The 15,606-nt window shown below is 44.9% G+C and overlaps 2 protein-coding genes across 2 annotated transcripts; both read left to right on the top strand.

The window, feature by feature from the left end:
- The first annotated feature begins 606 nt into the window (after positions 1–606).
- On the top strand, positions 607–5,521 carry LOC120944783. The gene is made up of 2 exons (XM_040358570.1): positions 607–1,233; positions 5,166–5,521. The coding sequence occupies exons 1-2, from the start codon at positions 610–612 to the stop codon at positions 5,487–5,489; spliced, it is 948 nt and encodes a 315-aa protein (XP_040214504.1). The 5' UTR covers positions 607–609; the 3' UTR covers positions 5,490–5,521.
- A 5,152-nt stretch (positions 5,522–10,673) lies between these two features.
- On the top strand, positions 10,674–15,369 carry LOC120944781. Its single transcript, XM_040358569.1, has 2 exons — positions 10,674–11,203; positions 14,942–15,369. The coding sequence occupies exons 1-2, from the start codon at positions 10,808–10,810 to the stop codon at positions 15,359–15,361; spliced, it is 816 nt and encodes a 271-aa protein (XP_040214503.1). The 5' UTR covers positions 10,674–10,807; the 3' UTR covers positions 15,362–15,369.
- Positions 15,370–15,606: the final 237 nt, after the last annotated feature.

Raw genomic sequence — 15,606 nt, 5'->3', positions numbered from 1 at the left:
AATAGGCAGGCGGGATAATCAGGAGACAAGTGTTCAGACAGGTAACAGGAGCAAGGGTCACAGGTAGCTGCAGATCAGACATCACCGGTTGGGAGTGCACCGGCAGTTTAAATGGACTGATGGTGGCAAGCGCACAAGCGCACCACCGCGCACGCACCCGCAGACCGGCACCATGCACACCAGCACGCACAGGAACGCGCACATCAGCGTGCACGGCGCGCGCCACGGCGGCCAATACCACGTCCAGCATGGGAATTTCCCTGACACAGTGCAAACAATCCTGAGTAAATACTACCAATTGCAGTTGAACACTCAAGGCCAATTACACAATTTATTTGTATTAATTGTTTTGCCTTTATAACAGCTTCTTCTCCTTTTCCCCTTAACTATTATTTTCCTGCTGATTTTATTTATTTGCTATTTTTTCTAACTATTCATATTTCAACTTTATTCATTTTGTTTGTTAAGCTTTTTAGTGTAGCATTGCAAAGCAGCAGCAGCAGCGCAGAGGGGTTGAGCGTTTCACCTTTGTTGGGTCTTCGGCTTGCGTATCTCTCCACTTCCTGACCCCAAGTTCTCACCTCCTGCTGCCGGTCCTATAGAATCTCAATGCTACACAAAAGTGAAAGCAGATTTCAGAGATGTGAACAAGTTCACACTTCTTCTGCAGTCACACCTCATCTGGACCCAACGCTCGCAATGTGTGTCCCTAAAAAAGGCATCATGGAGAACCTGGCCAGACTCATCACCAAAAATTTTAACGTCGTTCAAACCTCCTTCCTGGCTCTGACCCTTCTGTTTTTGGAAAAAATCATGGACATGGAGTTTGTGTGCCCCGAGATGAATCATTGGCTGGCTGTTGGGTACAGTTTGGTGTTTCTCCTGGCACCCGCTTTAATTGTGCTGGTTGTGGCGTGTTATTTTAGCCCCCCAGAGTGGTGCTGTAAGAAGAAGACGAATAATACAAACAATGGGCAAGGTGGGCAGGAAGACGTCCCTTTGAGCGGAGAAGGAGACGAGACAAACCAACCAGCTTCTCCGAGTTGTTGGGACAATTTCATAACTTGTTTGAAGGACTATAAAGCCGTTTTCCTTTGGCTCCTGATTGTATTGACAGACGGAAGATACTTGGATTGCCTGGTGAAGTCGGCGTCTGCCGTAGCCAATAATTGTACAAGGCCTCTCCCGGACTGCTCCAAGGAATACGATTTCACCGTTGTACAGATATCTCAGGTAAAATGTCTCACCTCTTACTTTTACCACTTTTATTCTTCTTAGGTCTCGTACACACGACCGAACATGTCCGCTGAAACTGGTCCGCCGAGTCTGTACAGCCGAGTCGGACATGTTCGGTCGTCTGTACAGACCTACCGTACATGTCCAAGCGGCCGCCATCCCTCGCATGCGTCGAATGACTTCGATGCATGCGTGGAAGCATTGAACTGGCAGGGCCGCGCACGTCGCCGCGACGGCGCGGCCTCGTCGCCGCGTATCGAGTACGCGCGGATTTCTGTATGATGGTGTGTACAGCCATCATACAGAAATCTCCGGGCAGACATGTACGCTGAAAACGGTCCGGACATGTTTGCCCGAACATGTCCGCTGAAACTGTTCTGCGGACCAGTTTCCGCGGACATGTTCGGTCGTCTGTACGGCCGACCGGACCATTTTCCAGCGGACATTTGTCCAGCCGACCGTTTTCCGGCAGACAATTTTTTTTTAGCATGCTAAGAAACTTGTCTGCTGGAACGATGTCCGCCGGACATGTCCGATGGTCAGAATGACCGATCGGACATGTCCGCTGGCCCGAGAACCCGCGTTGAACTTCCGACGCATGCGTGGAAGCATTTAAATTCCGGGTTCGCACACGTCGCCGCGTCATCGTCACCGTCACGTCGCCTTCACGTCGTCGTCACCGCGTATTCTGTCCGCGCGGATTTTGGTTTGATGGTGTGTACAACCATCAGACCAAAATCTCCGAGCGGACATGTCCAATGAAAACGGTCCGCGGACTGTTTTCATCGGACGTTTGCCCGTGTGTACGAGGCCTTACACAATACAAGGCAAAGGAACATACAAACACCACTAATCACTGTGGGGTAGATTCAGGTAGATTTGCGCAGTTTTTACGGAGGCGCAGCGCACCGTTTTGCCGCTGCGCCTCCGCAAATTACCTGCGCTACCCTTGATTCACGGAGCAGTAGCTCCGTAAATTGCGTGGGCGCTCCGGCAAAATGCCCGGCGTAAGCGCGCGCAATTTAAATGATCCTGTAGGGGGCGTGGATCACTTAAATTAGGCGTGTTCCCGCGCCGAGCGTAGTGCGCATGCTCCGTCGGGAAACTTTCCCGACGTGCATTGCGGTAAATGACGTCGCAAGGACGTAATTTGCTTCAAAGTTAACGTGAATGGCGTCCAGCGCCATTCACGATTCACTTACGCAAACGGCGTAAATTTCAAATTTCGCGACGCGGGAACGACGGGTATACGTAGCATTGGCTGCCCCTGCTAATAGCAGGGGCAGCCTTATGCAAAAACCGACGTAGGCAAACGACGTAAACTGCGTACGCAGGGCTCACGTAGGGTTGTGAATCGGCGTTAGTATGCAATTTGCATACCGTACTATACGCTGAGCACAACGGGAACGCCACCTAGAGGCCTGCGTAAGAATGCAGCCTAAGATATGACGGCATAAGGAGCCTTATGCCAGTCATTTCTTAGGCTGCAGTCGGCGTATCGAGGTTCCTGAATCAGGAGCATTCGATACGCTGGGGCAAGTAAGCAATTGCGCTGCGTAACTATGGTTACGCAGGTGCAATTGCTCTTTGAATCTACCCCTTTATCTAAAATAGGTTGCAAATGATAAATACAATGGGGTAGATTCAGAAAGAAGTTACGCTGGCGTATCTATTGATACGCCGCATAACTTCTAGGTTGCTCCGGCGTATCTTTTTTCTGTATTCAGAAAACAAGATACGCCGGAATTTGGCTAAGATCCGACTGGCGTAAGTCTCTTACGCCGTCGTATCTTAGGCTGCATATTTACGCTGGCCGCTAGGTGGCGCTTCCGTCGATTTAAGCGAGGCATATGCAAATTAGGTAGATACGCCGATTCCTGAAACGTACGTCCGCCCGGCGCATTTTTTTACGTCGTTTACGTTAGGCTTTTTCCGGCGTAAAGTTACCCCTGCTATATGAGGCGTACGCAATGTTAAGTATGGACGTCGGCCACTGTCAAATTTTCCGTCGATTACGTCGTTTGCGTAAGTCGTTCGCGAATAGAGCTGTGCGTAATTTACGTTCACGTCGAAAGCATTGGCTTTTTGCGGGTTAATTTGGAGCATGCGCACTGGGATACGTTGACGGACGGCGCATGCGCCGTTAGTCAAAAACGTCAATTACGTGGGGTCAGCCTTCATTACCATACAACACGCCCACTGCATGGAGAATTTGAATTTCGCGGGTTTACGCCGGACCACATACGCTACGCCGCCTTAACTTAGGGCGCAGGTTCTTTCTGAATACAGAACCGGCAATTCTGCCTCATCTGTGCAATTTGTACCCCCTGCCACTGCCACATGCAAGTGCCCACAGTGCCCACCAGTGCCACCTATCAATGCTCACCAGTTGTGCCAATCAGTGCCTCATCAGTGCCACCTAGCAGTGCTGCCTATCAGAGTAACTTACTAGTGCCGATCAGTGCCCATTATTGCCACCCATCAGTGCCCATCACTGCCACCTATCAGTGCCACCTATCAATGCCACCTATTAGTGCCACTTGGGAAGGGAGTCACCGCTCCAGGTGGATCTTTAGCAGACTTTAGGAGTCCAAGGTGCTGGCAATGCGCTAGGCAAACATGGAAAACATGGAAATCGATGGACAGCCGCACTCCGGATAGACTTGAGGAAGTTGTCTTTATTGATAAAAGTGAGACATGTACATCCAAAGATACAGTCACATAAGGGGACGGCCGACGCGTTTCGACTAAGCTCATGACTAAGCACTAATTGTGTGCGAAACGCGTCGGCTGTCCCCTTATGTGACTGTATCTTTGGATGTACATGTCTTACTTTTATCAATAAAGACAACTTCCTCAAGTCTATCCGGAGTGCGGCTGTCCATCGATTTCCATGTTTTCCATATTAGTGCCACTTCTCAGTGCCCACCAGTGCCACCTATCAATGCCCTTCAGTGCCACCCATCAGTGTCACCTCTCAGTGCCCACCAATGCCGCTTATCAGTGCCCACCAGTGCCGCCTATCAGTGTCCACCAGTGCCACCTTATCGGTGCCTATCAGTCCAGCCTTATCGGTGCCCAATAGTGCAGTCCATCGATGCCCATCAGTGCAACCTCATCAGTGTACATCAATGAAGGAGAAAAATTACCAGTTTGAAATTTTTTTATAACAAAATATAAAAAATATATACCGTATTTATCGGCGTATACCGATCACTTTTTTGCCCTGAAAATCAGGGCAAAATCATGGGTGCGCGGTATACGCCGATACCCGGGCCGAGTTTTGAATACTGCGCCGACATATACCGAGCGCAGTACACTCGGGTATAGTCGGCCAGTCTCGGCTCCTTCCGCGCTCACGTCCTGGACGTACAGGACGTCAGCGCGAGAGTTGCCGAGCATTGCCGACAAAACACGAGTGTACTGCGCTCTGTATATGTCGGCGCAGTATTCAAACTCGGCGCGGGAAACGAGCGGGGAGGACGCGAGGACGCCGGCCCGGACGAAGAGGACACCCGAAGCCGCAGAAGGACGCCGGACCCGACGAGGCCGCCGATGGACGCCGCGCAAGACACCAAAACTGTAAGTGCAAAAAAAAAAAAAATTCCACAGGATTCGGGGCAACTTTAGGGGTGCGCGGTATACGCGGGAGCGCGTTATACCGCGATAAATACGGTATATATTTTTTCATTCTGTATGTTTAGTTTTTTTTAACAACAAATAAAAACTGCAGAGGTGATAAAATACCACCAAAAGAAAGCTCTATTTGTGAGAAAAAAATTATAAAAATGTAATTTGGGTTCAGCGTTGCACGACCGCGCAATCGTCATTCAAACTGCGTCAGCGCTGAAAGCTGGTCTGGGCAGGAGGGGGGTTTTAAGTGCCCGGTAAGCAAGGGGTTAATTTGATCCTTTGTTCTTTTCTTACAGATAACTGGTCTTGTCTCGATCCTATTGGTGATTTTCGTTTTTTGCGCGTGCAAATGCAAATCGAAATCGGAGCGCTGTGCAGAGATATATGAGGACATTTTGCTTCGGGTCACCGAGGACACCATACAACAGGAAACGAAGAAGAGGCAGGAGGAGTACGTAGAGTCCCAATTTAAAGACGACAAAAAGTGGAAAGAATTGAGAGTCGGAAAACCTGACACCCTGGAGAAGTTAGAGGAAATCACAAGCAGCTGTAAGGAGAAGGTGAAGAGACAACTTAGAGAAGCAGAAGAAGAAGATGGAACAAATGGAGCAGAGGAATGAGACGGAACAGGAGGAGCAGGAGGAGCAGGAGGAGGAGCAGGAGGAGCAGGAGGAGCAGGAGCAGGAGGAGCAGGAGAAGCAGGAGGAGCAGGAGCCACAGGAGGAGCAGGAGAAGCAAGAGCAGGAGGTGCAGGAGCCACAGGAGGAGCAGGAGAAGCAAGAGCAGGAGGTGCAGGAGCCACAGGAGGAGCAGGAGCCACAGGAGGAGCAGGAGCCACAGGAGGAGCAGGAGTTACAAAATGCACAAGAGGTCAACCATCAGTAGCCATTTGTGACACAAATATTTAAAGTGTATATAACCCCAAATACAAAGTTCCATTATGTTTGACATCATGTCTCATTGGGGTGGATTCAGTAAGCAATTGCGTCTGCGTAACCATAATTACGCAGCGCAATTGCTTAGTTGCGCCGGCGTATCGACTGCTCCTGATTCAGAAAGGTCGATACGCCGACTGCAGCCTAAGATATGACTGGCATAAGGCTCTTATGCCGTCGTATCGTAGGCTGCATTCTTACGATGGCCGCTAGGTGGCGTTCCCGTAGTGGTCAGCGTAGAGTATGCAAATTGCATACTAACGCCGATTCACAACCGTACGCGCGCCCTACGTACGCAGTTTACGTCGTTTGCGTTCGTCGGGTTCCGCGTAAGGCTGCCCATGCTATTAGCAGGGGCAGCCAATGCTAAGTCTACCCATCGTTCCCGCGTCGCGATGTTTGAAAATTACGTTGTTTGCGTAAGTGAATCGTGAATGGCGCTGGACGCCATTTATGTTCACGTTGAAGCAAATGACGTCCTTGCGACGTCATTTGCCGCAATGCACGTCGGGAAAGTTTCCCGACGGAGCATGTGCACTACGTTCGGCGCGGGAACGCGCCTAATTTAAATGATCCACGCCCCCTACGGGATCATTTAAATTACACGCGCTTACGCCGGGCAGTTTTAAGGAGCGCCCGCGCAAATTACGTAGCTACTGCTTCATGAATGAAGCGTAACGCAGGTAATTTACGGAGGCGCAGCGTTAAACCGGTACGCTGCGCCTCCGTAAGAGGGCGCAATTCCTACCTGAATCCAGCCCATTGTAAACAGTTTATAAAGGCAGAAGGTGCATTCTAGGCATTAAGATAAAACAACCTTCTGTGTGCAGCAGCCTCCCCGGCAGCCCCCTAATTACTTACCTGAGCCCCATCTCTCTCCAACAATGACCACGAGTCCCTCGGCCATCCGGGGAGATAAAATAATAAAACATTTTTTTTATATATTTTACATAATTCATATTGTCATCAAACGTTGCCTTTGATTGTGAGCTCTTGAGAGTAGGAAACTCTTTTTTTTCTTTCCGTTTTGTTATATACTATGGCCCGGATTCACATACATTGGCGCATATTTATGCCGCTGTAGCGTATCTAATATACGCTACGCCGACGTAGCGCAGAGAGGCAAGCACCGAATTCACGAAGCACTCACTCTTAAAGATATGCTGGGTTCCCCTCGGCGTGAGCCGGCGTAGGTGGAAGTGGGCGTGAGCCATGCTAATCAGGCGTGACCCCATGCAAATGATGGCCCGAGCGCCATAAAGATACGAATAACGAACGGCGCATGCGCCGTCCCGTGGACGCATCCCAGTGCGCATGCTCAGAATCACGTCGGAAATGCTCCCTAAGATTCGACGGATCACTGCCTACGACGTGAATGTAACCTACGCCCAGCCCTATTCACGTACTACTACGTAAACAACGTAAAATACGACGGCTGTTACCTGGTCCATACCTTAGCATGAGTTGCGCCTCATATACGAGGAATAACTTTACGCCGGACGTACGACTTACGCAAACCGCGTATATTATGCACCGGGCGCAAGTACATTCATGAATCGGCATATCTCCCTCATTTGCATATGCGCATAGAAAAACAATGGGAGCGCCACTTGTGGCCAGCGTAAATATGCGCCCACGATACGCCGGCGTAGGCAAGTTACGTCCGTCGGATGAAGCCTATTTTCAGGCGTATCTCAGTTTATGGGCACGGCGCACAGATACGACGGCGCATATTTACACTTACGCGGCGTATCTCGAGATATGTCGGCGTAAGTGCTTTGTGAATCCGGGCCTATATATTATCTCTGTATTGCTTATATGGTATATATATATGTGTACTATATATTAGTTCTTTATTGGTTATATGGTATAAACTCTATGTACTTTATATCTATATATTATCTCTGTATTGCTTATATGATGTGTATATATATATTAATATATTTTATCACTATATTGCTTATACAACATATATATATATGCACTATATATTATCTCTGTATTGCTTATGTGGTATATATGTACTATAGATTATCTTTATATTGCTTATATGGTATATACTGTGGCCCAGATCCTCGTAGAATGGCGTAAAACTCCGCGGGGGCGTAACGTATCTCATTTATGTTACGCCGCCGCAAGTTTTACAGGCAAGTGCTTTATTCACAAAGCACTTGCCTGTAAAGTTGCGGCGGCGTAACGTAAATCACCCGGCGCAAGCCCGCCTAATTCAAATTCGGCGGGTAGGGGGCGTATAGCATTTAAATTAAGCGCGTTCCCGCGCCGAACGTAATGCGCGAATGCGCCGTCCCTAAAATTTCTAGACGTGCATTGCGCTAAATGACGTTGCAAGGACGTCATTGGTTTCGACGTGAACGTAAATGGCGTCCAGCCCCATTCACGGATGACTTATGCAAACGACGTAAATTTTTAAATTTCGACGCGGGAACGACGGCCATACTTAACATTGGTTGCCCCTCATATAGCAGGGGCAACTTTACGCGTCGCAAATCTAACGTAAACGTCGTAACTTCACTGCGTCGACCGCGCGTACGTTCGGGAATTCGTGTATTTTGCTAATTTGCGTACTCGACGGGGAAAACGACGGAGGCGACACCTAGCGGCAAAAAAAAAAAAATTGCATTTAAGATCCGACAGCGTAAGAGCCTTACGCCTGTCGGATCTAATGGATATCTATGCGTAACTGATTCTAAGAATCAGGCGCAGAGATACGACGGCCCAGATTAGGACTTACGACGGCGCACATGGCGTTGCGCCGCCGTAAGCCCTTTGAGAATCTGGGCCACTATGTACTATATATGATCTCTGTGTTGCTCATATGGTATATAGGTACTATATATTATCTCTAAATGCTTATTATATTTTTGTACATTGCTATTAAATATTTTTGAATTTAATTAAAAACATTTAAAAACACGATCTTTATACTGGGAGAGTCTTTCCAATATGGCGCTGCCTGGCGAAATCATTACCGGTAGTGTTCTTACATTAAATGTTTTTTCTTTATTTTTATTTTTTTGTCAGCAGTATCTGTAAAACCAGAGATTCTTTGTTCCAAAAAAAAAAAAAAGGAAAAAAAGAAGAGGTGATCAAATACCACCGAAATAAAGCTCTACTTGTGGAAAAAAAAGGACGTGAATTTTTTTTTTTTGGGTGCCACGGCGCAAATTGTCAGTTAAAGCGACGCAGTGCCAAATCGCAAAAAGTGCTCTGGTCAGGAAGGGGGGTAAAATTCTTCTAGGGGGTGAATTGGTTAAGGGAAAAAGAAAAAAAAGCAATGGGAAATTTTGCAAAAATGGTCCGGTCTGCAGAGTTTAAAAGTAAAGCGCAGGGCTTGGCAACAAAAGGGTTAAACCACAGATTGTTGTGACGCTGCCGGTCTATACCTGCGCAGAATGCGGCTCATCGCGTCAGCAGCGTTCTTATCTAATGTCATCTAAAAACAAGACATAGGAATGCTGTGAAGGGACTTTTCAGGTGCTTTTGCGACAAAGGAATTTTTTTTTTTTACAGACTTTTTTTTTGCGTGCTACAGTGACGGCCACGCCTATTTTATAAAACTTTTTCTCTTATTAGTGCAAAACCATGTTGTTCGATCAGCCAATCATGACAAAAAAGAAAACAAATTGATGCAATAACATAATATAATGTTACGGTGTGCAGTGCGGATCACAACCAAATTGTACAATTGATACTTATAGGTAGATTCAGGTACGGGCGCGCAATGTTAAGACGGCGTAGCCTAGCGTGTTTACACTACGCCGCCTTAAGTAAGAGAGGCAAGTACATGATTCTCAAAGCACTTACCTTCTTACTTAGGGCGCCGTAGTGTAATCGCGGCGGGCGTAAGGGCGCCTAATTCAAATTGGTTGGAGGGGGGCGTGTTGTATGGTAATGAGGCTTGACCTCACGTTTTGCTACTGCGCATGCGCTGGGCGCCTACATTTCCCAGTGCGCATTGCGGCTAAGTACGCCGTACGGGCCTATTGATTTTGATGTGGACGTAAACGACGTAACTCCCGATTCGCGGACGACTTACGCAAACGACGTAAAAAATTCGAACCTCGCGGCGGGAACGGCGGCCATACTTTAACATTGTTATTCCACCTCATAGGTGGAATAACTTTAGGCCGCCTAAGGCCTTACGGAAACAACGTAATTCGACTGCGGCGGCCGGGCGTACTTTCGTGAATCGGCGTACAAGCTCATTTACATAATCTACGCCGGCCGCAATGGAAGCGCCACCTAGCGGCCATCCGAAAAATTGCAACCTAAGATAGAACGGCGCAAGCCATCGTATCTTAGATATGTTTAAGTGTATCTCTGTTTGAGCATACGCTTAAACATACGGCGGCGTAGATTCGGAGTTAGGTCGGCTTATCTACTGATAAGCCGGCCTAACTCTATCTGAATCTACCTATTAAAACGGAGTTCCGCCTAAAAAAAAAAGCTACAAATATCGCAGCGGCTGACTTTTAAAATAAGGACACTTACCTGTCCTGGGCGCCCGCGATATCCTCACCTGAAGAGGACCTGTCCCTCGGCTCCCGGTGCAGGCGCCAGCATCTTAACCCTTTCATGACTAAGCCTATTTCTGACATTTGGTGTTTACAAGTTAAAATCCGTATTTTTTGCTCGAAAATTACCTAGACCCCCCAAATATTATATATGGTAGTTTCTTCACTGATAGATTCGGTCAAAAAACAGACGTGTTAATGTAATAGACGGCATCAGACGTGTTATTGTTTTTACATTTTTTTCCCCGGAGCTCACTTTCCATTTACAGACTACAATGTAAAGAATTTGTCTACTTAGAAAAACTAGCGGAAAGTTTTTTTTGCTTCCACGGTCAGATTTCAAGAAGTTCTTGAAAATCCAGATTTTGCAGGCAAAAAGGTTATATATATATGTAGCAGCTCCTGAGACTCAGAAGACCGAGAAACAATTGCCGACGCCAAACCGAGACGTTTTATCCGCCTTCCACAATGAGCGTGATGGATGCCTTCCGAACCTTGGCCTTGTCCTACTTCAATATTCTGTCCACCACGGGCCTGGCCCTTCTCCTTCTACTGCTGGAGAAGTTGGTGGAAAGTGACTTTGAATGTCCCGGAGACGCCATGATGTCCTTTGGCTACAGCCTGTTCTTCATCGTTGTGCCGTGTCTGATCCTCTTGTTTCTGGGATGGAAGTTTTCTGACTTGCCCTGCGCGTCGTGCGGATCCTGCTGGTCGGGGTGCCGCTCCTGCTACACCTTCATCCGAATCTCCACGGCTCCCATGTTATGGTTCTTGATCGTGTTAAGTGATGGAAGATACCTGGAGTGCTTGGCCAAGTTTCTAAGGAGAGGAGAGGGAAATGCCATAGTCAAGCCAATAGGCCAGGTACAAGTTGTTTATATATAAAACCTTGGTTTGAGAGTGACTTGGTTTGAGAGCGTTTTGCAAGACAAGCAAAATGTTTTAATAAATGTTGCCTTGATATACAACCGATGTCTTGATATAAGAGCAGCGTCATGTCACAACTGAGTATAAAAGAGAGGAGCCTCTAAGTGTAGCAATATGGTTACATTTAATGAAGGTACAACATTTAGCAACTTATTGCTACACTTAGAGGCGCCTCTCTTCTCTTTTATACCCTGTAAAAAAATGCTTTGATATACAAGTGCTTTGGATTACAAGCATGTTTCTGGAATGAATTATGCTTGCAAACCAAGGTTTTACTGTATATATATATATAAAATCTCTCAGTAGAGCAGCGGACGGTGTCAGTAGGGAAGAGAATGATGTCAGTAGTTTATTTTTATTATTTTTTTTATCATAACTTTTTTTTATTTATTCTCTATTTTTTACAATTTTATTTAATAATAATAATATTATATTATTATTATTATTATTATTATTATTATTATTATTATTTTTTATTTTTTATCATAACTTTGTTTTAGATTTTTTTTACAATTTTATTTAATAATATATTAACATTATTATTATTATTATTATTATTATTATTATTATTATTTTTTTTATATATATATATACACAATTTTTTAGGAGCTCCATTGGGGGCTTTGGTGTGATGTCAGAGGTCGAAACCTCTATTATTATTATTATTTTTTATACATTTTTTTTAGGAGCTCCATTGGTGTGTGTGAATGTGGGGGGGGGGGGGGGTTAGGTGAGACGTCAGAGGTCTCTAGAGGACATATCAGGTCCCTGATATGTCACTTTTAAGACAGTCCCTTCTTCTGCAGCCAAATAGCAGGGGGAATCTGTGCAGCACAGCCTGATTAGGATGCGCCCAGGCACACCTGGCACACCCTGTGTGCGCACGCCTATGCACAATCCAAATAATATCCACAATCCAATTGGCTGCTGCAATCTTCAGAGACATGTATACATCAGGTACAGGTGCAGGTAAGTGCAACATAACAGATTTGTGCCCCCCCCCATTTATTTTCTGGTGTAGTGTAATAAACAATGTAATAGGAAGGGCCATCTGATTTATTTTGTATTGAATTGTATTGTAACTGCACTGTCTGCACAAATTTTGTACGTTGCTGTGCAAACTGATGGTGCTATATAAATCCTGTATAAGAACAATAATAATAATAGTAATCATATTAATATGATTATTATTGTTAATTATTATTATTTCTATTATTCTTATTATTATTATATTATTTTTATTATTATTATCATTATTATTATTTTATTATTATGAATTATTATTACTAATAATAACAGCAACAATAATAATAATAATACTAATAATAATAACAATTATTATAATTATCATGATTGTGTTATTATTATTATTGTTGTTATTTGTTTTATTATTATTTTTATTATTATTTTATTATTATGAATTATTAATAATAACAATATTAATAATATTACAAATTGTTATTATTATTATTATTATTATTATTATTATTATTATCATTATTATTATTATTATTATTATTATTATTATTATGATTATTATTATGATATAATAATAATAACATTATTATTATTATTATTATTATTATTATTATTATTAACAATATTATTATGGATTTCAAGGGGAACCTCATGCCAAAATAAAAAAAAAATGACATGGTGTCCCCCCAAAATCTATATCAGGAACTTCAGGTCTGGTATGGATTTTAACCACTTCCAGACCTTAGGTGTTTTTCAGATTTGGTGTTTGCAAGACTAAAACAGTTTTTTCTGCTAGAAAATTACTTAAAACCCCCAAACATTATATATATTTTTTTTCTAACACCCTAGAGAATAAAATAGTGGTCATTGCAATACTTTTTGTCACACCGTATTTGCGCAGCGGTCTTACAAGCGCACTTTTTTTTGAAAAAATTCTTTTTTTGAATTAAAAAATAAGACGACAATAAATTTGGCCCAATTTTTTTTTATATATTGTGAAAGATAATGTTACGCCGAGTAAAATGATACCCAACATGTCACGCTTAAAAATTCCGCCCGCATGGCGTCAAACTTTTACCCTTAAAAATCTCGATAGGCGACGTTTAAAAAATTCTGTAGGTTGCATTTTTTGATTGCTCTCGCTCTAACGATCGCGGCGACACCTCACTTGTTGAACACCGTTTTCATATGCGGGCGCTACTCGCGTATGCGTTCGCTTCTGCGCGCGAGCTTGTCGGGACGGGGCGCTTTAAAAAAAACAATTTTTTGTTTTCTTATTTATTTTAATTTATTTTATTACTTTTTACACTGAAAAAAAAATAATAATAATTTGATCACTTTTATTCCTATTATAAGGAATGTAAACATCCCTTGTAATAGAAACAAGCATGACAGGTCCTCTTAAAGGAGTTCTCTGACCTAAAAGTTTTAACCCCCGCTGTGCCCGGGCTGTAAAAAAATAGAAAATAAACTGTCACTTACCTGCCTACGATCCCCCGTTGTTCCGATATCGCCGTCCCGTTCTCCGGTCCCGGTCTCTTCCACTTCCTGGGGGTCGGTGACTCATAGTGCGCTCAGCCTATCAGTGGCCGCGACGGGACATTGCTGCGGCCGCTGATAGGCTGAGCGCACTATGAGTCACCGACACACAGGAAGCGGAAGGGGCCCGGGACCGGAGAACGGGACGGCGATATCGTTACAACGGGGGATCGTAGGCAGGTAAGTGACAGTTTATTTTCTATTTTTTTACAGCCCGGGCACAGCGGGGGTTAAAACTTTTAGGTCAGAGAACTCCTTTAAATATGAGATCTGGGGTCAAAAAGACCTCAGATCTCATATTTAGAGGTGGCCCTCTCCCGCCACCGATAACGGCGATCTCGCGGCGAATCCGCCTCGGAGACCGCCGTTATCGTGTACCGGACCGTGCACACTAAAGATGGATACCTCGGTTGTGGCAGCAGCTGCTGCCGTTACCGAGATATCCATCTTTAAAAAGAGGACGTACATCGTCGTGCGCAGGTCTGGAAGTGGTTAAGGAGAACCCTGCTCCAAAAACAAAAATTAGCGGGGTCCCCCCAAAATCTATATCAGGTCATTCGGGTCTGGTATGGATTTTAAGGAGAATCCTGCTCCAAAAAAACCAAAAAAACAGAGCCCCCCCCCCCAATCTATATCAGGCCCTTAGGGTATGGTATGTATTTTAAGGGGAACCCCATGGCAAAATGAAAAAAAATTATGGGGGGTTCCCCCAAATCTATTTCAGGCCCTTTGAGTCTGGTATGGATTTTAAGGAGAACCCTGCTCCAAAAAAACAGAGCGCATGCCAAAATGAAAACAAATATGACATGGCGTCCCCCCAAAATCTATACCAGGCCCTTCAGGTCTGGTATGTATTTTAAGGGGAACCCCGCACCAAAATAATAAAAAATTATGTGGGGGTCCCAACCCAAAATCCATACCAGACCTTTATCCAAGCATGCAGCCCGGCAGTTTAGGGAAGGGGGGGGGGGTATTTCACATGGATACACAAAGTGGTCGCGATGATTTGTACAGTTTTACTAACGCATGTCCACGTTGCGGGATCTGGGTCTGGGCGGTTTGTTTTACCCCCCGCCATGAAGGGGTCAAGGTTTCTTGTCTCTTACGTTTCCCCCCCCAATGGATGACTTTCCTCTAATGAATATTTTTCTTGTGCAGGTGGTCGGACTCTTGGGTATTTGCGTTCTCATCGCACTCAGGCTCTTCCTATCGAGCTGCAATTGCTGCCGTTGCGCACAAGACACTCGGGCAAACTGGCATGAGCAGAAGTACGAGGAGTACCTGCTCAGAGAGGTTGAAGACGGTATAAGAAAGAAGGCAAACAAGATACACGAAGCCTACGTAGAAGTCTTGGTTGAGAAAGCTTTTTCCGGCGGGAATTGTCAAACCGGGATCAAAGGATGGATGAAAAATCTGGAAACTCTCGTGAGTAAAGCTAAAAAGAATGCAAAAAAAGAAATCAGGAAAAAGAAAAAAAAAGCGAAGAAATGTGCCCAAAAATCAAACCAAATGTTTGCTGAAGAATTTACGGTTTCCTTAAATGCAGCGTTGCTTGAAAACAGCGATATCAACGTCTAAAAACAAAAACAAAAAAACAATGACATTTTATAGTCGACAAACAGAAAAAGCAAAACAACAGACGCTGAAGCTGCAGAGGACGTCTTTGAGGAGTCATTTGTTTGGATTTGTGTTGCCTAATTTACCAAAACAAGCATTGGAGGGATTGACCTGTCAGAAAGGGCTGGACCTCTGCAGAGAGACCACTGCTTCCATAAAGAGTAAAGGAACTTTTTATGTAGCCTGCTGCCAGGGGACAGGCTTTG

The sequence above is a fragment of the Rana temporaria genome, chromosome 7 (genome assembly GCF_905171775.1).
Source record: "Rana temporaria chromosome 7, aRanTem1.1, whole genome shotgun sequence".
NCBI lineage: Eukaryota > Metazoa > Chordata > Amphibia > Anura > Ranidae > Rana > Rana temporaria.
The sequence above is the reverse complement of the archived record's forward strand: the minus strand, read 5'-3'. Positions and strand labels throughout refer to the sequence as shown.